This window comes from Lepisosteus platostomus, chromosome 11, assembly GCF_059453375.1.
Source record: "Lepisosteus platostomus isolate fLepPlt1 chromosome 11, fLepPlt1.hap1, whole genome shotgun sequence".
Lineage (NCBI taxonomy): Eukaryota > Metazoa > Chordata > Actinopteri > Semionotiformes > Lepisosteidae > Lepisosteus > Lepisosteus platostomus.
This window is the reverse complement of record NC_142621.1, coordinates 44,166,704-44,193,246: the sequence shown is the minus strand read 5'-3', so window position 1 is coordinate 44,193,246 and position 26,543 is coordinate 44,166,704. Positions and strand designations below refer to the sequence as shown.

The 26,543-nt window shown below is 42.3% G+C and overlaps 1 protein-coding gene across 4 annotated transcripts in view; it reads left to right on the top strand.

Annotated features, from left to right (window-relative positions):
- Window positions 1–26,543, top strand: part of rnf213b (ring finger protein 213b) — a 43,581-nt gene that overhangs the window by 2,573 nt on the left and 14,465 nt on the right. For all 4 annotated transcript variants that reach the window (XM_088599912.1, XM_088599913.1, XM_088599914.1 and 1 more), the window contains exons 3-44: window positions 188–278; window positions 628–887; window positions 1,182–1,819; window positions 2,468–2,623; window positions 3,007–3,173; window positions 3,327–3,598; window positions 4,186–4,421; window positions 4,758–4,970; window positions 5,449–5,650; window positions 5,755–5,810; window positions 5,889–6,051; window positions 6,246–6,395; window positions 7,107–7,205; window positions 7,874–7,996; window positions 8,648–8,813; window positions 9,167–9,334; window positions 9,510–9,659; window positions 9,814–10,424; window positions 10,630–10,789; window positions 11,007–11,224; window positions 11,592–11,735; window positions 12,164–12,316; window positions 12,632–14,000; window positions 14,311–14,495; window positions 14,731–14,883; window positions 15,068–18,961; window positions 19,388–19,524; window positions 19,856–19,954; window positions 20,343–20,461; window positions 20,696–20,812; window positions 21,350–21,393; window positions 21,553–21,709; window positions 21,950–22,085; window positions 22,387–22,581; window positions 23,219–23,352; window positions 23,747–23,922; window positions 24,241–24,441; window positions 24,652–24,839; window positions 25,303–25,426; window positions 25,534–25,634; window positions 25,871–26,053; window positions 26,328–26,473. In XM_088599912.1, coding sequence (XP_088456038.1) covers window positions 188–278; window positions 628–887; window positions 1,182–1,819; window positions 2,468–2,623; window positions 3,007–3,173; window positions 3,327–3,598; window positions 4,186–4,421; window positions 4,758–4,970; window positions 5,449–5,650; window positions 5,755–5,810; window positions 5,889–6,051; window positions 6,246–6,395; window positions 7,107–7,205; window positions 7,874–7,996; window positions 8,648–8,813; window positions 9,167–9,334; window positions 9,510–9,659; window positions 9,814–10,424; window positions 10,630–10,789; window positions 11,007–11,224; window positions 11,592–11,735; window positions 12,164–12,316; window positions 12,632–14,000; window positions 14,311–14,495; window positions 14,731–14,883; window positions 15,068–18,961; window positions 19,388–19,524; window positions 19,856–19,954; window positions 20,343–20,461; window positions 20,696–20,812; window positions 21,350–21,393; window positions 21,553–21,709; window positions 21,950–22,085; window positions 22,387–22,581; window positions 23,219–23,352; window positions 23,747–23,922; window positions 24,241–24,441; window positions 24,652–24,839; window positions 25,303–25,426; window positions 25,534–25,634; window positions 25,871–26,053; window positions 26,328–26,473 — 12,454 coding nt within the window. The remainder of the gene's footprint in view (window positions 1–187; window positions 279–627; window positions 888–1,181; window positions 1,820–2,467; window positions 2,624–3,006; window positions 3,174–3,326; window positions 3,599–4,185; window positions 4,422–4,757; window positions 4,971–5,448; window positions 5,651–5,754; window positions 5,811–5,888; window positions 6,052–6,245; window positions 6,396–7,106; window positions 7,206–7,873; window positions 7,997–8,647; window positions 8,814–9,166; window positions 9,335–9,509; window positions 9,660–9,813; window positions 10,425–10,629; window positions 10,790–11,006; window positions 11,225–11,591; window positions 11,736–12,163; window positions 12,317–12,631; window positions 14,001–14,310; window positions 14,496–14,730; window positions 14,884–15,067; window positions 18,962–19,387; window positions 19,525–19,855; window positions 19,955–20,342; window positions 20,462–20,695; window positions 20,813–21,349; window positions 21,394–21,552; window positions 21,710–21,949; window positions 22,086–22,386; window positions 22,582–23,218; window positions 23,353–23,746; window positions 23,923–24,240; window positions 24,442–24,651; window positions 24,840–25,302; window positions 25,427–25,533; window positions 25,635–25,870; window positions 26,054–26,327; window positions 26,474–26,543) is intronic.

The following is a 26,543-nucleotide window of genomic DNA, read 5'->3' as shown; positions in this document are numbered from 1 at the left end:
GAATGACATTATTTGAGCCGCAGTAATTATTGTGAGGTGCTGAGGAAGAGTGAAGTGCTGAGGAAGAGGGAACATGAGAAGATGTTTTAGGTTCTCGACTGCAGTTTGGCATCTCCTTTTTAGAAGTTTTGTCTTTACAGTCCAGCATGAGGACTTACAGTAAGACATCTTCTTTTGTCGCACACAGAACTGGAGGGAGAGAAAGAAGAAGGACTCAGAAGGACCTGCTGTCCCTGGGCCGCTGGTGAAGATATCCCAGGGTTCCCTTGTCGAGGAAGGTAGGGAACCTGCTCTGTCTTTCACTGCCGTGACCCTGGGTCTCCACTGCACAGGACAGAACACAGGCCTGTGTCAGCTTGAGATCTCCAGCAATAGTGAATCTTCGACAGAGGCCCTTTCATCACTAGTATGAAACATGGCACATGTGGGGATGTTAAAGAGAAATGTACCTTACTCAGGTTCACAACATCGGCCAAGGCCTGATCACCTGATCACCTGAGACTATGAGATAGCTACTGTACATCACCCCACCACCATCACAACCACCCACACTGCAATTTTCTCTCTTACATCAAATTAAAAGGACATCATTTATTTCGGTGAGTGGATAATTCTTTGTTTTTCTAGGAGGAAGCAAGGAGCAGAGTCCTGCCACACAGACAGGCTGTGAAATGGAAGACCAAAGCAGAATGGACACACCCCATCACCTACAATTAATGGAGGTGTCTTCGGTGGGAGGTGCAAAGAGGAATCCGGAGACACGTGGTGGTTGCTCAGAGGGGGAAGCCATTGTATTGGTTGGCAATGGGAACCCAACTGCCAAAGAGTCATCCACACCAGAAGAGGGCACTGTGACTATCAAGCCTAGTACAAGTAGCGATGGACATGTAAGGCAGTGAATAGCTGATTTGTCAGTAGTTGAAATACCTAGGAGTAGAAATGGATGATGGTATTCTTCTCTAGTACCCCATTTTATGTAGTAGCTCATTAAATGAACTGATATGGAAAATAAAGTATTCCAAAACATAGGAAAATGGTCAGTTATCATAAACCATCTTAAGAGTCTGATTTTGATGTCTAACATTGATATTAATTTATGGATGGTGTCATCTAGTATTTAATTTGTTCATTTTTCTTGTGCAATGAATTCAGATAGTTTTGGTTTTATTTTCCTGACACAGGAACCAGGCAAATCATCAGGGAGAAGACAGAGGAAGAAAGAAAAAAAGAAACTAAAGGCAATAGAAAGAAAGGGAAACACAAAACCTGCAGCTGCTTTGATTGACAAGACACAGGGGAAAGAAGAGGAGCAGAGTGGTAACACCAAGGGAACACAGACAGAGGACAGGAAAGAGGAAGCTGAAATGACCAAGACACAGCCTGAGATAAGGCAACTGAGGACAAAGGACAAGAGTGTTCAGACCCAGCCAAAAAAACTCAAGACACAGGAGACTCAGACAGATCCCATGCCAGAGCTCGCCAGGAACATGCAGGAGAAGACAGAACAAGAACAATCAGAGGCCACTGGCACAGCACAACAGGCAGGTCAGTCAGAGTTCAGCGGGACCAGACGGAAAAAGGCAAGGAATTCAGAGACAGGCAGATTACAAGTAGGGTCTGAGGATAGCACCAGTGCTGCTGCAGATGCACAGAGACAACAAGAAGCCAAGCCTGAATCCACAGTGACTGCAGAGGCCAGACAGCCTAGTAAGGACAGTGGCAAAGACAGTAAAGAGCTCAAGGAACATGAGAAGAGTTCAGAGGAGATCTCCAACCAGACAACAGCTAAAGAAAAGCAATGCCAGGAGAAGGCAAGCCAGTGAGTTTTCCTATTCCTCTTGTTATATTGTGGCCAATCTAAAAATATTGAGCAGAAACAGTAGGATGGGACTTTTGTTAACCATTACCAGCCTGAAAAATGCAGATACATCTCATCTTACAGTTCTGAGGTTCCCATTGAGAAGTCCAGGTTTGGTTATTTTATTTCTCCTGTGGTAGTTGTTAAATAGTTGGGTTTTTAATAGAAATTTAGAATAGTCAATTATTTGTTAACACCTACTGTACCCTCCAATTTGAAATACCTCACTGTGTCTTTACAACTTTGCTCAGACCAATGACTCTCACGCCTACATGGGGAGAATGAAGATGTTCAGTCAGGTTTCTCGGCTTGCCCACCCTGCAAACCATTCATCCTTTCACAGAAACATCCTGGTCGGAGCGCGCCAGTGATATGACCCAGGTGGAACCTGGGACATCTGGATCATAGAGTTCAACCTAAACTCTGAGCGAGCGCCTTCGTCACTAACACCGCGAGAACTTGAGCACTCCTTTAGTTGAAGTTCACACTGCTTTGGGACTCAAACACAGCTAGAAGAGCCCTGCTGTTAAAACCATGATTATAAAATATGTGATGAAGTTGTCATGAAGCATTTCTTACAGAAGTGTCCGATCTGTCTCCCCTTTGCAGGAAGCTGTCTACAGGAAAGAATCCCAGAGATGCACATATCTTCACCATTTACATAAATGCTGTCCTTGATAAAAAGTTCAGGTTCAACACTCAGTCAGACAAACTGCTTTTGCTGTACTCAAATGGGTCTGTAGATCTTCAAATAAACTATTTCAGGTGAGAGCCAGTAAGGTGGGATGATCCTAAAGATACAAAACTCTCTGTTAAGGAATAATAACTGTGAGTTTGTACTCTCTTGCGAGAGAATCAGTAAGATCCTTATTGGTGCAGTTGATATTTGTTAAAATCCAAGTGTTTTCTTAGTCTCTTCGTATACAAACCTCATTTACAATAATAGTTCATATTATAAATAACTGTATGCATACTGTATATACTGTAGATTTCTTTCCTTCCAAGAGGTAAGGCTGCCTTCAAAATTAAATTATTATATTGATCTTAGAAAAGTTTATCTTCATCTTAATATTGTTCTTCTTCTAACAAACCTAATATACAGAAGATTGATATGATCTATTTGGTTTATTTGCTTATTTGTTTCTTAGGGGGCTTGGTAAGCAAGGGTACCTGATTGAAGCTCAGTTCTCTGTGGAGAAATGGCTCCTCACAAGAGGTGAAATACAATATAAATATGCTGTTATGAAAAGAGGGAACCGTATTGAAGAAATGGCGTATCAAAGAAAATTGATACCTATTGATTCGCAATTGAATGGTAAGAACACAGAATAACAATTTTAAATTGATTCAGAATGTAGTGAAAATAGATTCTGACTTGGCACATAAAAATTAAAAATGTCCAGAGATTGCTTTTTTAATTTTTAGAAGCTTTTACTTTGTACTAAGCAGTTTATTTTTCCACATCCAGAGGTGCACCTGTATGAGGGCCATGTACATTTTAATTCACTGACCTATGTGGAATGGTTTTTTGGATTATTCAAATCAAAGGAAGAATGGATTCTAATGGCCAGGTTGGATGCTGGCGACGTACTCCTGCACAGAATCTTTGAAAAACTGGTGCCTTCAGAACGAGAGAGTATTACATGGTTCATAGAGCATTTACAAGCCCTTATGTGGCAAATAAAAACAGCTAGTCAACGTGAATTTTACCCTGGCATTCATTACTGTCAGCCTACGGACGTGAGTAGAATTATTTGATTTCACTATGAACTTGATTTAAAACTGACGTTGTACTGAGGGAGATATTATGAAAGAAGGAGACCAGCAGGTTGTGGTCAAGTCCAAAGTTTCAATTCTAATTCCTTTTTGACATTCACAGAATGGAAATAGGAATTTGTTTTAATTAGGAAATGGAATTAAAAAATATTTAATGGATTCCAACCTGGTTCCACAGCATTATTTTACATCCCTCAATGTGCACTCTAAAGCAAAGTGTTGCTGAGGTGGCTGTGGTGTGTGTGGTGTTGTTTTGGCGGACAGTTGACCATGGATGTGTTGTCCACCTGCCTGGTTCTGCTCTTCTAGGTCAGATTGAAAACTTTGTTACTGCCCCTTGTAACAGTCATTTCTTTTGCATGTCCTTTCCAAGTGTGATTTGTTTCATACAGCTTTTGGTCTGATCTGTCTGATCTAATCATACATTTCTTTTGTTAAACCTTGTTAGGTACCTGATATTGCTTCTTTAGAACTATAAAGAAACTATAAAAATGTGTACCTTTCTTTATCTCTTGACATTTGAATATTTGTTTCTCACATCTCTCCCACAGCTGTCCCAGTGTATTGTGAAACATGTGCTGCAGTTGCTGCAGAGGGGCTCTGACCAGAGCACAGCCATGCACAACCCTCTGGTGCTGGGCTTCATTGTGTTCCAGGTCAGCTGTGCCTGTGAGCTACAGCTGGCAGCCAAGGACTGGGCAGCAGTGTGCCGTCTGCTGTGCTTCAGCTCTGCCCAAAACAGCAGCCACCTGGTAGAACTGAAGAGCCTGTTTCAGAACTGTCGACAGTACGTCACAGAAGTATTTAGTCCTTCCTCCTGACTTCTTTATAGGTCAAAATACCATTTCAAATGAAAACTCTGAAATGGCACAAGGGCATTTCTTTCTTATGCAATTTTCATTTGAAAAGACAATATCTGGGTCATAGCATTTACAATTCTAGTTTAACGTCTCAAATATCACTCCATGAGAAATACCACTGAAGAAATAACCTTAGAGACATCTAGAATGAGTGCAATTTAAGGGCAGAATTTGTCTCTTGCCTTTCTGAAGTAATAAATATGTTCCACAACACAGTAATGCTCTCTGAAAGCTCACTGTGTTTCTGCCCCCTGTGTTTTCAGCATAGTGATCGGGTTGATGAATCGTTGTGCCCGGAGCATGGTGGTGGAGCTGCCATTACTAGTGCCACTACTGCATGCACTCCGAGAGCCCAGTGAAGGCGGTACCAGGGCTGAGAGGGGCAGAATCCCAGAGGAGCGGGACTGGGCAGGCCTGGAGGGTGTGGATTTTTCCATTTATAGAAGGTTGATCCGTAGTCTTTCTGACAAGAGGAGGTACATCTCATTCCTTTTTTGCTCTGTTGTTAGAGATGACTGTCTGCAGGTTCTTCATTCTTCATTCTTCATGATTAAGATGATGTCATTCATTGTATGTGAGCAGAAGGAAGACTCTTTCTGATATTTTAAAACCTTGTGCCCTGTAATAAGCCAAACCCAATGTAAGGGTAAAGTTGTGTTTTGTTGTAATTGGTGGTGGCTGGTTAATGCTGAAAAAAGTTCATTCTGGACATGATATGTTCTAAGTATTGGACCTAAAGCATCACCTAATTCACTGTCCTGAAACTAGATTTTATGTTGGAGTTTACTTTGAGATTCGACAGTGCTAAAGATTCAGCAGCTGTTGAAAAACAGAGTTTTGCAGCATATAGGTTGCATATTTTATTACAATAAAATAATTGTTTGGATTTCTGTCTACTGAAAGTGAAATAGACGAGAACTATTATGATCATTATATTTTCCCATTTTCTTTTAGAATGATGCTTGACTTGATGGATGCTCACAAATCTTTAGGAGGTGAGAGCCCCCAGGTGTTGCACAGCTGGCTTTCCCTAGTGGCCACTGAGGACATTCCAAAATATTCCAGAATGATGGGAACAGCTCTAGAACATGTGGTCCAGAGCCTGCACTACAGACTGAAGGAGTGTGAAATAAGGACCCTTGATAAAGATGTTCCGGTGTGTAAAGTCCAGCTGATACTGGAGTGCTTTTTGAGAAGTGTTAATACTTTTGGTGTGCATCTTTGTCATTTATATATCCTTTGTTTTTTTATTCCCATTAGGCAGTTGGGGAAACCATCGAACATATGTTGGAGAAGCTTGAAGAAGAGAAAGAACGGTATTTTCCATGACTGCTTATATTGTTGGAAAATTAACCAAAGATTCCTTTTGTTTCTGACTTGTATTTCTTTTCCAGGATATTATCCTCTGGACGGCTTGATTACATCCTGATGTGCTGTATCAACAATCATAAGAGTGTCTGTAAAATGGCCAGACTGGTTCCACACTATAAAGTTGCAGTAGCCTCCTTCCAGCTGGTGCTGAAAGTAGCTGAAATTCAGGACTCTTTCCTAGGGAAGGTACTGGTTCTAAATTGTTCTATGATAAGCGACACAGAATGCACTTGGAGAATTATGATACTACAGACAATCTTTCAGCTCATTATTATAGCTGTGCGAAATGACATTACACATGCATGCTTAGACATGGTGAGACAGAGTGAGAGACAGCTTGCCTTTTGTAATCCACTCTAACTTGAATCTTCCTCTTCTAGGATTGTGAGGGGGACAGCTCTGAACGATCGCGTTTGCTGGAAAAGCTAAGTGGCCTGCAGAGTGAATTACTCCAGTGGAGGGAAAGCCTCCTGCAGCTCCCCCTTTTTTCAAGGGAAAGAAGGCGTCTCAGCTATCCTAAAGAGCCAGAGGTATGTGCAAAATAGCATCTTTACATGTGGACACTTTGTTTAGAATTCATATTACATGTCGATACATCTCTTTTTTAAACTTTCTACAAACCGTAACAGGTCATTATAGATTTTGTTTGTGGGTATTGTGGAACGTTTTCTGCACATGCAAGGTATTAAGCTATTTTAGATAAGTGTACATGACCCTTCCTTAATCTTTACATGACTCAGTTACTGTATATGCCATATGATGTAAGGGATGCAAAAAGAAATCATTGTAGTCTATTAAAAATTAAAACACAGAATTGCTTGTGAAAATGCAATCAGTGCTCTCCACTGAAGATGATCACACTTTTAACAACATCTTTACATTCAACTCTGCGTGCAAACCTATTGTTCTGTGTTTTACCAATTAAAATGACCAAATGACCAATTATAAACCAGTTGACCAATTATAGCTGTTGTAAGTGGTGTCACCAGTAGGTGGTATTTTTCCCTCTGTATCAGACTTTCCAAAATGTAGATGACACATTAAACCAAGTATTAAAAAAAAACAATGGAGATGACATGGAATTTGGCATCCAAGTGACTGCATTTCCCAGTTTGTTATTTCGCTATTTTTGATTCATTAGACTTAATAAGACGTGATGACGTGATGTACTGTATTGTGCAGTAAAACTTAAAGTAAAGCTATTAGAAATGATCATTCCTTTTCTCTCCTTTTGCTTTCAGCTATGGGACAGTCTGCTGGGAGTGAAGTGTGCTATACAGCCTCTGTCAGACCAGTGGAGGGGAGCTGTGGAGAAGGACCTGAGAAAAAGGATCTGTCAGGTACAGAGGTCAACCCCTGGGTCAGATACCATGGACTGGAAAGAGACAGGGGCATTTTACTGAGGAATCTGAGTGTGTTTGCTAACCTCTCATAGAGTGCAGTTATTTCCTCTATGTTGAGAATGCAGGTGATACAGGGTCATTACTTTTTCTAGGGAACATGTGTGCCAACTGGACATTGCAAGGCCTGCATTTTTGGGCTTTAGATATATTCTTTCTGTGCTTTCATTTAAATATGCCTGGTTATTTCTTTTTGTTTTAAAAAGCCTTTACTCTAGAGAAGCGGTCTTTTCTTTAAACAGAAAAACAAAAGCCTGTTTATGTGGTGTCAAAGTATAAATGTGCATAGACATGTCTTCCTGCATGGCATTTTGTAGATTTATTTTAGAACTGCACTGTAACTTCTTGCACCTTACACTGTGTATTAGCCCATGTCCTGGGCCCTTTCCACTAACACAGCTGCTGCATCAGCTATGACTTTTTTATAACTATCATAGCTTCATATGCTATTTTTGTTCCCTTGACCACTACTACAACTAGTAGTACAACTAGTACAACTACTACTACTGGAATTTCTACTGTAGTACAGAATGCAGTGTGTTCATACTGTACAGAGCAGTAATGTAGGGATACTCAGTGTGCCATTGAAAGTTTTTCTTCCTTCACAGGCTGGTGATCTACAAAGCATTGCTGTCTGTTGTTGCGAGCAGTCTGCCTTGAGCAAGACCTGCCCCACTGTACAGACCTGCTTCCGTGAGCTCTGTCAGTCAGCCATCCAGGTCGTCTGCCAGGTCAGTACAGACCAACTACTCTCAGGGAATGCTAGCATACAGACAAAGACGCTACATGACTAATAAGTCAAATGACATAAATAATGTATAAAAAATAAAAGTTTATGAAGAACTTAGGGGAAACATTTGATCTTGTTTTGGAGATAAAGGGGTTTGGAGCATGAGACTTTCTAGCCTGATCTCATCAGATCTCGGAACACAAACAAGACAGGGCTTCATCAGTGCTGGAATGTGAGGTGTCTAAGAACAGAACAGATAGCTGTTGTAAGTGGTTGACCAGTAGGTGGTGTTTTTCCCTCTGTGCTAGACTTTTTGAAAAGTAAGGGACACTGTGCCGGAGGAGGTGTCATCCTTCCGATGACATGTTAAACCAAACTACTGACAACTTGATCATTAAAGATCCTGTGGCAATGCTGGTAAGAGTACTGGTGTTAGCCATAGTGTTCTGGTTGAATTCCACTTTGGACTTGCACAGTCTGAGCTACATAAAAATACTCCTTAATTAAATTGGTGATGTCATTTCTCGCCTATCCACCTAATCAACTGTGCAGTGAGGCAGAAAATGCATTTCTTTAACGTAAATGAAAAAGTAAAAGTGGACAAGCTGGGTGCATACCATGTAGATTAACTTGAGTGTTCCTCTTTGCTCAGAATGAAAAGGAAGGGGAATTGCTGCATTTTCTCAACCCTTTCAGTATGGAGATTCCATCTCCCATCCTATCCAGCATCATCCTGGAGTCCACAGCCAAGGCAGGGGAGGACCTGACAGGCCTTCTGCTTAGTCGGCAGTCTTCACTCTCCTACCTTCTGTCTCAGGGTACGTGGTGTGCCAGCTTTACATGAGAAACAGTTTGAACAAAAAAAACATTACAATTATTGTAGTTGATTGGTTGCTCGTAGTTTGTTGAGGATCTATTCCAACCACGTGCTGAACAGAGAGAACCCTGAAAATACTTTACATCCACTTCATTTTTGGGGGCATGGGTATGTCAAATTGAGTATGTTTTATTCATGTTGAAAATGTGGTAATATTTTATATCACACTGCCAATACCACATAATGTATTATTCCTAATTGCAACCTCTGTTATATCCATTTTAAACAAGCCTTTTTTCTAAAACAAAATTGATGATATTAGATTTTCCACTCTTCTCTCTCTAATGTTGTTAGGTGTTTGGCAGAAGCTGCAGGTAGATGAGAAGGCTTTGCAGACTCTTGAAAGGGGTCACTCTGCCCTGGCATCTCTAGTGGAAGGATTGTTACTGGGTACCATCCCTCTGGGACATCTCACAATCATTCTGCAAAATGAAGATCATTTCAAAAAGCTGTACCACCAGCGTAAGGGCTTGTGATTCTTCCTTCTGATTACAAACATACTGTATCTCTGTTTTTGGGCTTTCAGAAAGACAGTTCCATTCACAGTCAATGTATCTGCTGACAGTAGCAAAAGACTGGTCTGTTTCTGGTAAACGTGATGCCTCATTTTAGTTCTCGCTGATGTTTTTATCTTCAGAAAACAAGCTGTCCAAGCAGGATTTCTTCCACGGCAGTGCAGAGAAGATGCTGCGGCAGAGAGAGGCTGACCTTCAGGCCTTTAACCAAGTGAAAGAGCACATGGACAACCTCATAAAGATGATCAGCAGGATCTCTGAATCTGTCACAGGTAACTTTGTCTTTGGACTTAATCATAAAGAGAAGTCCTGATCAAAGGTTTCTCTTCTTTAGAAATGTTGGCCTTGTCAGATTTTATCTTCTGGGTTATCCAGTTGTTAGCCATACTGAATACCTGAAGTGTTGGGCTGCTGTTTTCCTCACAGTGGAAGATCTCAGACATCTCAAGCAGCAGCACAGAGCAGAGCTCCAGTCTGTGAGCCTTGGAGATCTGGTGGAGGTTGAGGTCCACAGGCCAGAACTGGAGCTCCATGAGCAGGCATCGCGGGCTGTGAAGTGGTATATTGTCTGCGACATGGTGCGAGACATGGCTCGAGAAATGCACCAACTGCGGGACAGCACTCTGCTACTCAGCCTGTGGGTCCAAATGGCAGTATCCATGAAAGACGGTCAGTTAACTTCCATAATGACCTTGAGAAAGGTCCAGACTGACATCTGGAAACCCCTACTGCTCCAGTACCGTCAGCTGGGCTTGAAGATTGCGAGGGGAACTGTAACATTTCAGGAGCTGGACAAGGCTCTTCAAGAGTCCGGGGACCGGGGAGAGGGAGCGGAGATGAAGAGGGAGTTGCAATTGATGGCCAGTCTGCTGGAAGATGAGGGGCTTGATGTGGAGTGGACACAAACTAGGCTGACTCAAATTCAGCAGTACCGGCAACTCCACGCTGCTGCATGGTCTGCTAGTGCTGTGCTAAGGATAGCACAGAAGCTAGAACTTTCTGGGGACTTCACGCAAATTGAGAGCCTCACACAGCTGGTAAGAGTATATCACTAGCTGCTCGGTATGCCATCAGAATCCTGAGAATTTGTGAAGGGACCTTTTGCAAGCTGTTGAGAAAGAATGCATTACATTACAAAAACACTGATACTGTATATTAAAATGTGGGTATAGATATAGAATACACATACACATACACATACAATGGGACATATTAAATGGAGCTTGATCTTTTCTGTTTTAGAGGGAAGACTCGTTCAAAAAGAGAAACCTCAAATCGCTCACTTCGGAGCTCATCTGTGCCAAAGAGCAACTTGCTGGAGTCACTGAGAAGCACACCATTTGTCTAGAGGAATTCCTGAATTGCCAGTCCTTGGTTAACTGGGTCAAGATTAACCTTGAAGGTGAGTGATGTTCCCTGCAAAAGTATGTATTTGCTGGTCATATTGATAGGTACTTATACTTTCTGAAAATGTTTTTGTGTATATCTATTAGTATTTATGTTTCCTTATTTTAGATTCCTACCAATATGACGGACAAGATTTGTCCTGAATGCTCATGTAAGTGCAGGCTTATATAAGTTTGTTTAACGACCTGTTTCAATATCATGTTCTTTCTGAGGTATGAGCGATTTGAAGGTGTTTGTGGACCTGGCCTCCATTTCGGCAGGAGAAAATGACTCTGAGATTGACAGGGTGGCCTGTTTCCATGACGCTGTGATGGGTTACAGCCCTTTCTTGTACTCCCTGAAGTCCAGTGATAACTTTGAGAGGTTTATGGCTTGCGCAGAAAAGGTCTGGGAAGCTCTGAGAAGAGATGAGAAGCTTCCAGAAAAGCTGGTGAGTCATTCTTTGGATTTATGCTCTTGTGTTTTTAGGGATGCAGATCAATAGCATTAGACATCAAAGCGAAGATGCAATGGTTAAGAATTTGCAGTATTTAGCTGGAAATAGCAGTGCTCTGTACTACCATATTTGACATCAAGAAGGTTGTGAAGTGTTTTCCTGGTTACGGATACTGTTTAAATAGGACCTTGAGCACAAGTTTTGAAATGTCATCATGTTTACAGGAAAAACTTAATATTGATTTAAATTAGTTTTTTTTATCTGAATGTATTGTGCCATGTTTTCTGTTTATAGTTTGTAGCACAAGTAAAAGTAAGATTCTCCTTGAATTAACTCTTCATGCTGGGATTTGTTTCTCCAGAGAGACTCGACACGCTGGCTGGACTGGCTGAAGGGCCTGCGAGAGACTCATGGTTCTGTGGAGCAGTCCTCTCTCTCCCTGGCCACAGCCATCAACACTGAGGGGGTATACCAAGTGGGCAAGCTTCATTCCCAACAGGGAAAGGTGCAGTCATAAGTTCAAGTGTTCGCTTTGTTTTTACAAATATTGAACCAGGTAGTGAAGGGGTAGTCTATTTTTGTCTGGAAGACAGAAGCCTAAAACATTTCTGCCAAAATTAGAGACGTAAGAAAAATCGAGCGCAGTGATTTACCAGCTATTCAGAGTGCATCTGATGTAAAGCCTCTCTTCTTGTATGTTGTGCATTTTCTTCCTGTTTTGTTTTTAACAGATTTATGAGCAGTTAAACCTCTCATTACTGGAGTTTTTTGTTTTCAGGATTGGTAAACATGGTTATAATGAGGGTTTTGCATTAATGTGGTTATTAGGTTGTCAAAGGAGTGACACTCATTTTAACTCCTGGTTATAATAAAACGCCATGTAGGGTATTAGCTCTTTCAGCAAGGCTGATTGACCCTCTGGCTTGGTTCTAGCAATCCCTGCAAAGCGTCTTGGAAGTGGCTGTGAAGAAAGACAGTGTGGAGAAAAGCTACAGCCTAGAGGAGCTGCTGGAACTACAGAACAAGCTCATGTTGATGTCATCCAAAGGAGAGCATGGCAGAACACAGGTCAACAGGTTCATGCAGGTGGTTCCTTTTTCTTCTCTCTGGACTATACTGTACATCTGGTGATGTGAGTGATAGGCTAAGGCACAGAACAGACCATTTGATCTGGAAAAGTAATTCTGTTCAGGACACATTTGAGAAACACAAGTGTTTAGCTGTTAAAAGGTTCTTGATTCTTTTTTGATCAAGAGGCATGATGCATCAATGGCTTCTTGAGATAATTCACAAGAATCACCTGTTTTGCTAGCTGAAAACAATTATTGTAAAGTTTTCTGAGTATGTGTTTTTGCCATGAAGAATTTGGATCTAATTCTCTGTGTTTTAATCTCTCATAAGGTGTTTGAAGGTGTTCAAAGGCTTGGTCGTATTCTTCTCCAGCTACACTCGTCTGGGAACATGCTCTTTCGTGAATGGAAGGCTTTCATTCACTGCAACCAGGATCATCAGCCCTGTATTAAAGTGCACTTTGCAATGCCGATGATGGAGGCCATTGAGTACTCTGGGGAGCTTGAAGAGCAGCTGCAGGAGGTGTGCCGATCTGTGGAGTTTTGTCACAGAGACTGGTGTACTTTTATCAGTGAGATGCGCTCACAGTTCTATCCTCTGAACTATTACACTTCTGAACAGATTGTGTACCTGTGCCACCAGCTTCATAACTGTCATACAAAGAAGCTACCACAACAGGTTTTAGCCTTGTTGTCCTTTGTGAAGCCTGGATGCACTTTGAAGGACATCAGAGTAGCCTGTTCCACAACTCCTGAGGTTTCCAGTGAACCAAGCACAGAAGACGAAAATTCTATTTCATCTGAGCATGAAAGTGCAGGCAGTAGGCATGAAGAAGAGCCAACAAAAGTGATAGATTACAGTGATGATGAAGTTGAGGATGATTATAATTTTGATGTTGTCTATAATTCAGATTATGAAGAAGAAATGGTATCTCTGGAACATTTTTCAGATGAAGAAAAACAGTGGGAGGCAGAAATAGAAATGAGTATGCATCTTTCAGGCAAAGAGGCCTGTGTGAAAGAAGACCCAATAGAGACAGTGGAGGATCTTTGGAAGCATTTCAAAGAAAACATGGCGGGATCCCTGAGTGAGCATCTAGACATTATCACTCTTGGTCAGTTCCTCTCATGCCTTTCAGATATTAACAAGCAAGAAATAAAAAGGAAGTTGTGTCCAGTACTGCAGGAAGGGAAACCCAACCTTGTGCTGTGCCCAGAGTCAGATGTCCTGAGCACAGCTCTGAGCCTTTATGTGACAAGTCCTGATCAGCCCTTGCCCTCCTCTGATGAGCTTTTACTCTGCAGAGAGGACACCACAGCAGAAGTGGTAGAGATCTTCCTCAGAAGGGCACTGGGACAGGGTAGACCACATGACCAGGAGAAGATCTTCACACTGGTCAATCCAGGGCTTCTAACTTACGATGTAGGTGTCACAGTGGGAGAACAATTCGAAGCCCTAGAGAGAAGCTCTCATCCTAAGTACCATCTACTGATAGTCTCTTCTGTAAAGCATCAACACAGATATGTTCCTTCCTTCTTCAGTAACTGCAAGGTACAGGCTGGAGTTGCTGTTTCAACAGAAAAAGCAAAGAGTTATCTCAAGCGCCACTTCACTGTAAAGTTGGAAAAGTCTCATGTCTTGCATGCCTACCCCGAGCACCTCTCTACCTGGGTGGTTTCTTCCACACGACCAGCTGTAGGTAAGGGAGACTGAGGGATGGTAAGAAATTCATAGTGTAGTAATATATTTCTGTAGACCTATTAATGCATAATGATCTAATATTTGTTTATTAACTGTGAAGTGTTCTGTATGTCTGCTTTGAGAGAAGGAATTCAGTCAGTAGGATGTTTTTAACCAGTGAGTTGCTTTCATAATATAATCTTGAAACTCTCTGGATACTTAGAGAAGGGATGGTTAAATACATGCATAAATAAAGTTAATTTGTCTCTGTGTCTAAATGTTTGTTCTTATAGTCTTTCACCCTGTGATTCACCTCTGTGTTTCTTCAGGAAAGTCCTTATATGTGACCCGCCTGTTTGAGAGATTCCAGGAGATGTCTTCAGGAGCACAACTGGTGCGGATCAGACTGATAGAGCCTCGTATCGACCCTGACTTATTTCTGAAGAGCCTGACTGATGGGCTCGTGCCACTGAAAGAGCACGACTCTGCCGTTGTTCACATTGATGTTGCAGCTGTATGTACTGCAATATATTTTTCTATCTCTAAGTGTTTTATATGTTGCTAACAGCTTGAAATCAAAATTGAGTCATTTCAACAAAAAAGAATGACATATTTGACAGAGTTTATGGGGAAATTGAAAAAGAAACCCTCTTCTACTGAGCAAATGGATGTTTAATGACTTAACTGATACAGATTGAAGTACTAATATTTCAAACAGCTAACTGGACATTCTTGTTTGTGATGTGCAGGTCCGAACAGGCTTGGAGGTATTTCTTTTTGAAGTCTTGGTCCTGGGCTGCTTAACTAACAGTGAGGGGAAACTATGGAGAAGGAATCCAGCTCATCTGTTTCTAATTGAGCTTCTTAGAACAGGTTCAACCAGACAAATTCATGCAGAGCAGGTGAGCATGTTGGTACTCTCCATATGGTGTTTATCATTTTGAAAACAAAATAAGATTAGATTTTGTATACTGTTCACTGTGCCTAGGTCTAATGATATGTCAGTTTTTGTGTGCCAAATAGGAATTTACTTATTTGATTCTTATTCCTTACATTGTTTTCACATTATTTCCTTGTTTTTTCCAGTCAAAACAAGGCCTGCTTGACATCCTTCCCACAATCCTCTGCCGACCTCCCAAGGAAGTCAGGACTTTGGAGCTGATGAGACGTCAGGGGACACTACAGAGATCCTTGGATCCTTTAATGGATATGCAGGTGTTTGCCAGTGATGGCGTGCAGAGACCCTATCAGTACTTGAAGAGATACAATGGGAAGCAAAGCTTAGATGACTTCACGTACCAGAAGGGATTCATAGAAGGAGACCCATCTGATTGTCTCTATTACCTACTGGCGTACTGTGGAGTAAAAGATCCATCCTGGACAGAATTGCAAAACTTTACTTGGTTTCTAAATCTACAGCTGAATGACTGTGAAAACTCCTTGTTCTGTGATCCTGTATTTGTTGGGAATCACCTCCTCGGCTTCAAGAGCTTCATTGTGAAGTTCATGATATTGATGGCACGGGATTTCGCCACCCCATCCATGGATGTGTCTGACCAAAGTCCCACATTTTCCTCCACAGATGAAGACAATGATATCCTGGCCCAACTGACCATCCGCAAGCGCTGGGAGAGCGAGTCTCACCCATACGTTTTCTTTAATGCTGATCATTTTACCATGTCCTTCCTTGGCTTCCATGTGAAGAGGAAACACTCAGGAGCTTGTGATGCAGTGGATCCTCACACTGGCGAAGTGCTAATGGGTAATGTGATGTCTTCTGAGCTCCTTGAGGGTCTCCAGCGTCAGGGGATCTCTCTCAGTGAAGACTTTGACGCTTTGCCGAGGGAGGACAAGATCCAGAGGCTCTCGTTTGTTGTAGGTGCTAAAAAGGGGTGGATAAAAGGGCAGTTTGATCCAGATCCCACTTATGAACTGACTGCTGACAACGTGATGAAGATGTTGGCCATACACATGCGGTTCCGCTGCGAGATTCCTGTGATTATTATGGGAGAAACAGGTTGTGGAAAAACCAGACTTGTCCGTTTCCTCTGTGACCTACAAAAGGGAGGACATACAACAGAAAATATGAAATTGGTGAAAGTCCATGGGGGGACAACCGCAGAGATGATTTACCAGAAGGTGGAGGAGGCTCAAATCCTGGCTAAGAAAAACAAAAAACAATTTGAACTGGACACTGTTTTGTTCTTTGATGAGGCCAACACCACAGAGTCTATTTTTGCCATCAAAGAGGTGTTATGTGACAGGACAGTCCGGGGTCAGCCTCTGAAGCCAAACACAGGACTGAAAATTGTAGCTGCTTGCAATCCCTATCGAAAACATTCCCCAGAAATGATCAGACGCTTGGAACTGGCAGGACTGGGTTACAGAGTGAAGGCAGGAGAGACAGAAGACAGACTTGGTAATGTTCCCCTGAGGCAGCTAGTCTATAGGGTTCAGCCACTGCCACCCAGCATGGTTCCTTTGGTCTGGGACTTCGGACAACTCAGTGATTTTGCTGAACTTTCTTACACTAGACAGATTGTTCAAAGACAGGCCACAGATCATGCACTGCCACCTACATGTACAGAAACTGTGTCAGCGGTGTTGGCAGCTTCTCAGAGGTTCATGCGTAGTCGCAGAGATGAATGTAGTTTTGTGAGCTTGCGAGATGTCGAGAGGTCCATGAAGGTGCTAATCTGGTTCTACCACCACAGTAGTCTAGTTTTCCACAATTATGATCATCTTAACAGCAATGAGAAGATTTTGAAATGCTTAGCTTTAGCAGTAGGCGTTTGTTACTACCCCTCCTTGGTTTCTAAAAGGGAATACCTCAACTGTATTTATAGGTTCTTCCCAGAACCTTTGAACAGACCTGACTTTATAGAAAAAGAGATCTCTTCATGTCAAGATGTTTTTCTTGAAAACATAAAGACAAGAGACACTGTGGCCAAAAACAAAGCCCTGAAAGAAAACGTCTTCCTGATGGTCATTTGTATAGAGCTTAGAATCCCTCTTTTTTTGGTCGGGAAGCCTGGAAGCTCTAAATCTTTAGCCAAGACTGTGGTAGCTGATGCCATGCAAGGCCAAGCCTCACACTGCAGTCTTTTTAAGAATCTGAAACAGGTGCACATGGTCTCCTTTCAGTGCAGTCCACACTCAAGTCCCGAGGGAATCATTGGCACCTTTTGGCAATGTGCCCGCTTCCAACAGGGCAAGAGCCTGAAAGAATATGTCTCTGTGGTGGTATTGGATGAGATCGGACTGGCGGAGGATTCACCTCAGATGCCTCTGAAGACACTGCATCCTTTATTGGAGGATGGTTGCATTGACAATGACAGACCAAAACCGCACATGAAAGTTGGCTTTGTAGGGATCTCTAATTGGGCCTTGGACCCTGCTAAAATGAACCGTGGGATTTTTGTGTCACGGTGGGATCCAAGTGAACATGAACTGGTGGAGACAGCCAAAGGAATCTGCTCTTCTGATAACACAGTCCTAATTAAGATCCAGCACCTTTTCCCAAAACTGGCCAGTGCCTTTCTGGGAATCTGCAAAGAGGTGGAATGCAACCAGTTCTTTGGCCTTCGGGATTACTATAGCCTGATCAAAATGATTTGTGCCCTGGTAAAGGCATCCCAGGAAGAGCCAACTGAAAGCCAGTTGGCAGAGGCCATCCTTCGGAATTTTAGTGGACGACTGGAAGAATTTGATCCACTGAATTATTTCCAGGATATATTTCAGGATCCTAGGAAGGTCACCCGCCCAAGCACTCTGTGGATGGTTGAAAAGAATTTAGACTACAGGAACCAGGAGGAAAGTCGCTACCTTTTGCTACTTACCACTAATAATGCCGCCCTTCACATCCTTCAGCAAAGCATATTCTCAAAGAAGGACCGTAACCCTCCTGAAATAGTATTTGGATCGGGGTTCCCTAAAGACCAGGAGTATGCTCAAGTTTGTCGGAATGTGAACCGTGTTAAAACATGCATGGAGACAGGTCGGACTGTGATTCTTCTTAATCTGCAGAACCTGTATGAGAGCTTGTATGATGCTCTAAACCAATACTATGTATACTTGGGTGGGCAGCAGTACGTAGACCTGGGGCTGGGAACACACCGAGTTAAGTGTAGGGTTCACAGAGACTTTAGGCTGGTGGTAGTGGAGGACCAGAATAAGGTATACACCCAGTTTCCTGTGCCTCTCATTAACCGACTTGAAAAACACCAAGTGGATAGGAGAGCCGATCTCACCACTTATCAAAAGAGGGTACTGAAGAAGCTTAAGGATTGGGTCCAAGAATTCATCTTTGTGGATGGAGAAAGGAAGGAGTTTCATCCTCATGATGTTTTTATTGGGTTCCATGAGGATGCCTGTGCCAGTGCTGTGCTGCAGGCCATGGAATGCAGACATCAGTGGAGGGACAAAGAAGTGGAAGGCCTGCAGGAGGATTTAAGTGTACAAGAGCAAAGTCAGGGGACAGGGACTGATGTAGAGATGGAGGAGCATGGTGAGTTTGGTGGTTCCTTTGAGGACACAATAGGAGAAAGTCAGAAGTGTGACACAGGTGACAGCGGTGTGCAAGCAGAAGAACAGAATGATGAGCCACTGGAAGAACAGATTGATATTGAAATGAAGGGGAGAGAGGGAGGAGACCCTATAGCTAAAGTAAAAAATGAACAACAGATGGAAGAAGAAGGAAGTGAAAGGGTGATGGAAGAAAATGAAAGTATGATGGAAGAAGGAGGGATTGTGAAGTGCAGTGAGGAAATGGAAGAAGATGAGGTCCTAGAAGCTGCCAAATGCTTCCTGCTGAGCTGTGCTACACCAGACTCAGTTTTGCGCCTCAAATACTCAGAGCTAAGCTCCCAGGAGAAGAAGATGCTCCAAAGAATGTATTTCCGCCAACAGCATCATCTCTCTCTCAGAGATTTCATGGAGAACCACATGAATAAGACTGAAGACCCGAACAGGTTCATAGAGGTAACTGATTCTTTTTAATAGTTTAACTGGTGGTGCATGTAATGTTTGTTTCTTTATCAGGTGTTATACTTATAGAATCTTCTGAGTGCTTTCTTGAAGGGAAAATAGAACAGGGTTAAAGTAATGTCTAAAATGTTTCTGCATTCTTTATATCTATATTTAATAAGTTTAACTTTTAAAATATCCTTTTTTCATTTAAATGCTTTTAATTTTTTTTCACCTGAAATACATACTATAAACTTAAATGTAAAATAAATAAACAGAAACGTTTTCCTCCTAATTTTGGAATTATATTTGATTTACTAATGATTGATGGTTTCAATGACCTCTGCTTTGATGACAATGGAATTTCATTATTTGCTCCTGTAGGTATCCTGTCCTTTTTGTCTTAAGATGTTGCTGTTAACTCCTGTTCGTCTCTGGCAGGTGACCACCTACTCCAGCCTCCTCACCCAGTCGGATGTGCGGGCAGTGGCGCAGGCTTTGAGTCTGGACACCAGTGGGATTCTTCTGCTTTCCCTGCACCAGTTTGACACCGAGTCCTCTTTCTGCAGCAAGATACGGTACCTTCTGGAAATTTCTAATTTGCCTTCTTCATCTTTCAAATTCTCAGGCTTCCAGTGATGCTCACTAAACTATAATATTTATCTTCTGTTTATGACATTTGGGTCCAGTAGTATTGATATTTGTGCCAGCAGTCTTCTAAATTGTATATTTCTTCTATAAGGGTCATATTTATTTAATAAATGTAAATGTATCCACAGACATTTGTTTTACTGCATATGTTCAAACAAAGACAAGAATGTTTTCATTTGACATATTTTTGTTTTATAGTGAATTTTATGTGTTCCAGAGTTACTCTTTGCCTGTTGTTCTGTGACTGTGCGGTTACAGGAATTTCCTGCGAGAGGACAGGGCTAGTCTGCGGGTCCTGCTTGTCCAGACAGATGTAGAAGAATCTGCGCACTGTGATGAGCTCATTGCCTCTGCCAAGTCAGTGCTCTTTCCTTTTCCTTCTCCAGTACTGCTCCACACAGCAGTCAATGCATTTTATACAATGTTAATCAAGGGGTCCAAGGTTTTGCAGTGGTCCCAAAATTTCTGATTTATTTAAGGGTGGCATGTGCATGTACGACAATATACATCCTCATTATCAACTTGGAATAAAGATTGTTCATGTTCACAGTGTAAGGTCCTGATCAAGACATAACCAGTGTCCAAAAATCAACTGGTCTCTTACATTAAGAATCAACAATGCATGAATGGCCATGTAATGAAGGAGGAACCCTATCACAATAGCTTTCTGTAGTTGAATAAGGCTTAGATTATGAATACTATCCTTATGTGAAACAGTTTTTCATGGTTATCCCCTCTTCTCCAGGTACTGTGCCATGAATGAAATGAGCTCAGTCGGGACCAGAATGTCCCAGTGCTACATGGTCTTCATCACCAAACTGTCCAGGATAGCAGGCGACTCCCAATATATTGGTTTCCAAGGAGGTAGTTTTGAGCATCATATAAGCAGATCACTTCTGCAATTTTTTTCTGCTTGACACCTTGATTCATACTATGAGATGCTATAGGTCCTTGTAAAGTTTTGTAATCAAAGTCACTCTTCCTGGAATAATAGTCCCTGATACATTTTTTAATAGTGTGAGCTTGTAAAAGGGGCTGTAACTGAGTCTTTATTAGCAACTCTGTAAGACTGTTAATTTATATATTTTATTTTTGCAGGCAGGTGGCTGTCAGTCCATATTGATGACCTGCGGGACACAGAGGACATGAGTTCAGACCTCTCTGCTTTCTGCGGCTTTCCTATCAGTGAGCTCCTCACCAGTTCTTCACAGCCAGGTATTCGCTGTGTGTGATATCAAAGACTTTCCTGCCAACACTTGCCCCTAACTAGTCCTCAACAACTCTAGAGAAGCTATATCAGAGAATTCTTTTCAAAATTGTATTAAAATTCTTTACCCACAAGTTAAATGACTCATCACTCATCAAGGCTTATCTTGAAGCAGATTTTATTTTAAACATATACTGTTCATGAAATTGCAAATTAGATGACCATGCAAAAGTGTATGGGGATTTTAGAAAATATTCCACATTTACCCTCCTTGTTCTGTGTATGCTATGTTTTAATATAGAATGCTACAGTCATGGCTTTGGACAACTGAAAGGTTGTAGGTTCAAGTCCAGTGTGGGGTACTGCTGTTGTGTTCTTCAGCAAAGCATTCAGAGTGATCGAGTAAAATGCTACAGTATGTTGTAGAAATGGATAGACATTTAAGTTGTTTTAGATAAGAACATCATCCAGATAACTTCATAGTAATGTAATTTGTGCAAAATCTAATGTGGCTTGGTTTGTTTGTTGTTTGTTTTCAAATCCAGAGCAAGCTGGCAGTCTTGGAGACAGCATTGCTGAAAACCAAAAGGTATAAACTGTTTATTGGTAATTTCAGAGAATTGCACTGCAAGGGTAGGACACAGAAGGCAGAGAGAACTGTCTCACTGGGAGACAGATATTTATTTCTGCAGGTGATGATCCTGGCCATTTTCTGACTGTTCCACATGTCTGTGTCTGCCGTTTACAGGGAAGCAGTGCCCATCTGGATTGTGTTTCTCTGTTGAAGTCTTGTGTCCAGAGTGCTGTGGCTTTACTGAGAGACACTGATGATAGGGCCTCCCGCAGCATGGAGTGTGTGCAGATATTGCTGGGGCTCATGGGAAAAAAGCAGGGAACTCCAGAAGGTACAAAGCAATAAACAGCTCATTGACATTTTGAATGAACCCATCATCAAGAGGGTTTGTGGTAGGGAGAGGATGAATGTTAGAATTTGTCTGCTGAATGTATATATGAAATAGCTGCATGGCTCATTCAGTAAGATGCCCTTGTTGCTATTTAGTGGAATCGGCTTCTGTGACCTAGTGAGGAAAGGTGATCAGAACAGTCGGCCTTGTTCGATCTCTGTCTTTGCTGTCCTTCCACAGTGAGGTTTGTGCAGGTGCTTCTGCAGAGGCTTTCTCAGATGCTGGCACTGAAAGAGGAGATGGTTCCTTCGCCAGAGGAGTGGGTGAGCAAGGAAGCCAGGAAACGCCAGGCTCTGCAAGAAGGAGGCACCCTCAGGTACCCGGCCCTGGATTTGTAGATCTTTGTTCTTGCCCATTCTCTTCCCTTTGAAGCTCCTCGCTTCAGAAATGATAGTCTTACATTTGACCCCCCATAGAGTCTCGTTGTGAACTCATTGTGTTCATTGCAGTGTTTTGTGCAACACTGGAGTACGCGTTTTATCCAGGCTTCAAGGTTTTTCACCTCTGATTTCTGGTTTTGCTTCTTTCACTCTTGGTTTTGTAAAAAATAACTAGTGGTATAATGTGATTCCCTACTGGAAGGGTTTCTCTGCACTGATGGGCATTTTCAATTCCAGACATACTGTGTGGCGCTGCCTACAGGCGACAATCACTCCAGTTCTGGCCCGAACGGTGGAGGTTCTGGACCGGGACTTCAACCTGGACCTGCTGCATAAGAGTGAGCCTGGGAACTGGCTCACACAGCTGTGGATTGACATTCTGGAAGATCACCAGATACTCGAAGACCACCTGATTTTGCCCCAGAACCAAAGGTAACTTTAGGTGCATTTCTGGCCTTTGAGCAAGAGTGAAATAGAAGCACTTCTTAATCCCAACCAAGAGAGACCTTAGGGCAATGTTAGCGTGTTCTTCCATGCATAAGGTAATAAATTATATGGCATACTTTATATTTCCCTTACTGCTTACCCTGCAATGGTCTGGCATCCAGACAGGATAGGCACTGGCTCCCCTGCGGCTCTGTATTGGATAATGTAATTGGAAAACAGTTGCTTCCTAGTGGTCGCCTTCGTATATATGAGATGAAATAGGAATTAAGAGGCTCCTGTGTGTTCATGGTCAATCATAAAGTGACTTTTCTCACATTGCAGAGAATCCTTTATTAATTTGTATTGCACGCCTCTCAAGTTAGTGCAGCCCATAGTTCAGTGCAAACATAGATTTAGCAACACGATGGGATAGTTTCATTTTTGTTGTCATTATAGTACGCCATACAATTTTATGAAGAAAAATTACTCCGAGATAAAACTATCTTGCATTTTAAGAGACATTTGTCTTGTGATTAAATACACTGCCTTTTTTGTGTGAGAGCTTTCATCAGGGGTTTATCAGATTCCATCTGAAGCTAAAATGAAAACGTTGGGTATAACATGTACCCATCCTCTCTTTCAGTGTAGTGAATGAGGAGATCCCAGTGCAGCGCCATCTGTGGTTGGGGAAGCAGGCACAGCCCTGTGCTGCCCCCTTCAGCTGGTTGATCAGATTGCAGTGCGAAAGCATTTGGGAGGAATCATATTATGTTCCAGGTTAGTGCCTTAAAAAATGTGCTTCTTCTAAAACAGAGCTCATGTCTCAAGACGCAGTGCACAGTTAGATGACTAGTCAGGATTAGTCACCCAGGATATTTCCAACCCCCTGCAAAGCAGCACCTCCAGCAACCTGTTAATCAATGTAAAGAAATAATTAGCAATTCCAAACTGGGTAGGTATGAAATGGATATGGTACACAAATCACAGCATGTCACTTATCACTTGATTAGCAGAGATCCCTTTCTTTTCCAAAGTCCGTGTATTGTTCAAAATGCATGGGATGGATACATTTCCTCTTCATTCTGGGCTCTGGGTTGATTCATTTTGCAGCAGAGTACAGAAAGCAGTTACATGCCTTAATAATCTTTTAATTATCTTTTACTCTGTTTAGGGACAGAAGAGGACAGTGGACAAAGGATCCTACAGTTTGTGAACAGTTTTAAGAGCAGCAGGCTGGGCAGCTATATTACAAAACTGGCAGAGGAGGAACAGAGAGAGCTTGGCCACCGATTCTTAAAGGACTTCTTGCTCCTGTCCATCAATATCTCCTCCCAAGAGGAACTGAAGGTGGGCCGTGCCCTGTAAAAGCAAGTCTTGCTCCAGGCTTGTCCTTTAGTTTGTGCAGATAACTGATGATATGGCTTGTGGACACCATTCAATAAAATAAATCTATATGCCTGATATAGATTTGATATCTCTGATGAAGAGCTCATACTATGCTGTGAACCTGTCAGGGAATTGTCTTAAGTGATTGTCAGTGGTGATATAGTATCCCTTTAGAGTGCAGACAATGAGCAGGGCCTTCAAAAACGTAACCCAGTATAAGGGTTCTGTATAGATAGAAAAGATTGAAGGGGTGACATGATCCCTCATTTGTCTTTGTAGGTATTCACTAGGGCAGTGCTGAACTGTGTGTCAGAGCTACAGCAAGAAACAAAAGTCTCCTCTGACCTGTCTCCAGCCTGGATTGTAGCAGCTTTCAGACATTTTGGGCCACGACTGGTCAATCTCTCCCACATCCTGCAGCTTCAGCCTCACGTGACCAGGATTCTGCTGGAGGGGGCTCAGAGTGGGTCTCCTGAAATGGTAAGCGGTTGGGAAAAGGGTTGGCTAGATTGAATAGAGCATAGCTCCCAAACTGCAAAGGCTGCTTAAAACCCAGAAATGACGTCAGATTTAAAATATTACTTCTGTTTGTGCTATGTAGAAGAACAAAGAGTTAAATCAATAACTGTTTAAGTTGAATAGTTATGATTTATATATATTACATAATTCTATGTTGCTGCTCTGTATCAGAACGAGGATGTAGTGGCTCTTGGAGTGTACGCTGAGGCGATTGAGAGACACGCCACTGGAACACTGCAGGAGTGCCGCTCCCTCCTGCAGAGTGTGAGACAGCTCCAGTCCTGTGTGGAGAGAGCTTGTGGACAGAACTACAGCACACTCTGCAGTCCTGGGTGTCTCAAGCAGCTGGATACAATCAGGTGGGCTTAAAAACCCTTGGGCGTTAGATATCTAATTTTTAAAATTTTGTTTTCACTATCAAAGCTGCTCTTAGTTGCGCTGGGTTTTGTTTTAGTGTTGTGAAAGTTTCTCTTTCTTTAAAAAAATAGAAGAACTAATAATTTTGTGTTGTACCCATCTGATTTGGAAATGTTAATTGTGTGTTTTTCAAACTCTGGTGGTTACATCTTAATTTCAGGTATAATCTTGTTTTGTATCTGTGCTCTAACACTCTGCTCTCCTCCCCACCGATAGCTGATGTGTGGTGAGCGTTCTGGCGCACTATGGCTGCCGTCGCATCATCCAGGTGGATGCTACACATTGGTGGTGGTGGAGGGGAGTCCCCATTACCTGTAAAGCGCTTTGAGTGGAGTGTCCAGAAAAGCGCTATATAAGTGTAAGCAATTATTATTATTATTATTAATGTTACTGCTGTCTTTGCAGGTCTTTGTGGCAGGGAGTGCTTGTAATTGCAGCATTCATCCAGCAGGTGGTAGTCAGAGTGAGTATGACTGGAAACCAGAGACTGGAGGCTCTGGCTTTGAAACACTGCACACTGCTGCACAAGGTGAGATCCTGCTTCACTTTTATATTAATTCCCCAGCCCTGTTCTTCACAGTTGCCTTGCAAGACCTGGCTGTTTTCTGACTGGATGTGATTTTCTCTTGTATCCAGTTTATGCAAGGCTCCCCTGAACTGAGAAACAGAGACGCACTCCAGGGGCTGATGAGGGTTCTCCATTCCTGCAATGAGCAATCAAGCCACCTGGACTTCAGGTGATGGTGCCTTTTATCCTGTTAAACACCTCAGCCCAAGAAACTTTAACAGAATTTATGAGTTGGGTTTTTAGATTTAATGTATCTCCACTGCACTGTTCCTGACTCCTGTATGGAGTGATCTGTGGAATTAGGCATGTGTGGCCCATCCTTATCCAATGGGATTGTAATGTAATGCACTGTGGATAGGTCAAGTAAAGAAAGAGGAAGTAAAGAAAGTTGTTGCTGTTTTGCAGGTATGGCATTCAGAAATGTCCAGTGTGCCTCCTGGCTGTCTCCGAGCCAGCCATTCTCCCCTGTGAGCATGTTTTCTGTCTCACCTGCATCCAACATAGCATTGATGGGGACCGGCTGTTCTGTCCTCAGTGTAAAACAGGTCTGCCGGCAGATTACCAGCCAGCTGTGTCTGACAAGCTGAAGTAAGTAGGATTATACAATGCTATCCTTCCTTCCGTGCCTTCAGATGCTCCAGAAAAGCTAATTGATTGATCAGCCCAAACACAGTAGATGAGCAGATAACTAGACATTGAATTTAAGGAAATCCAACATTTTTGTCTAAAACATTAGAAAAAAATGTTAGATCTCTTCCAATTCATGCTTGTGCGCTCAGCTTCAGTAGGCCTTTATGTATCTTGAAATCTCTATTGATATAAAGAAATATGGATATTATTATAACTTCTGTCCCTGGCGTAGGGGTGCCCTGCAGCACCATGAAATTCTTCGGAGACAGTGCAACTGTTTCTTCCTGGAGGTTGTGTCACGGTTCTGCCTCGCAGAGGAGACCTGCCCTGAGGAGGGCGTGGTGGAGCTCCTCTTCTCCCTGCTCATCTCTGCACAAGGTGAAAAGGGGGAGAGTGGAGGGAGGGAGGGAGGGAAAGGTGAGGCAACTGTGGATAGAGAGAATTTAAA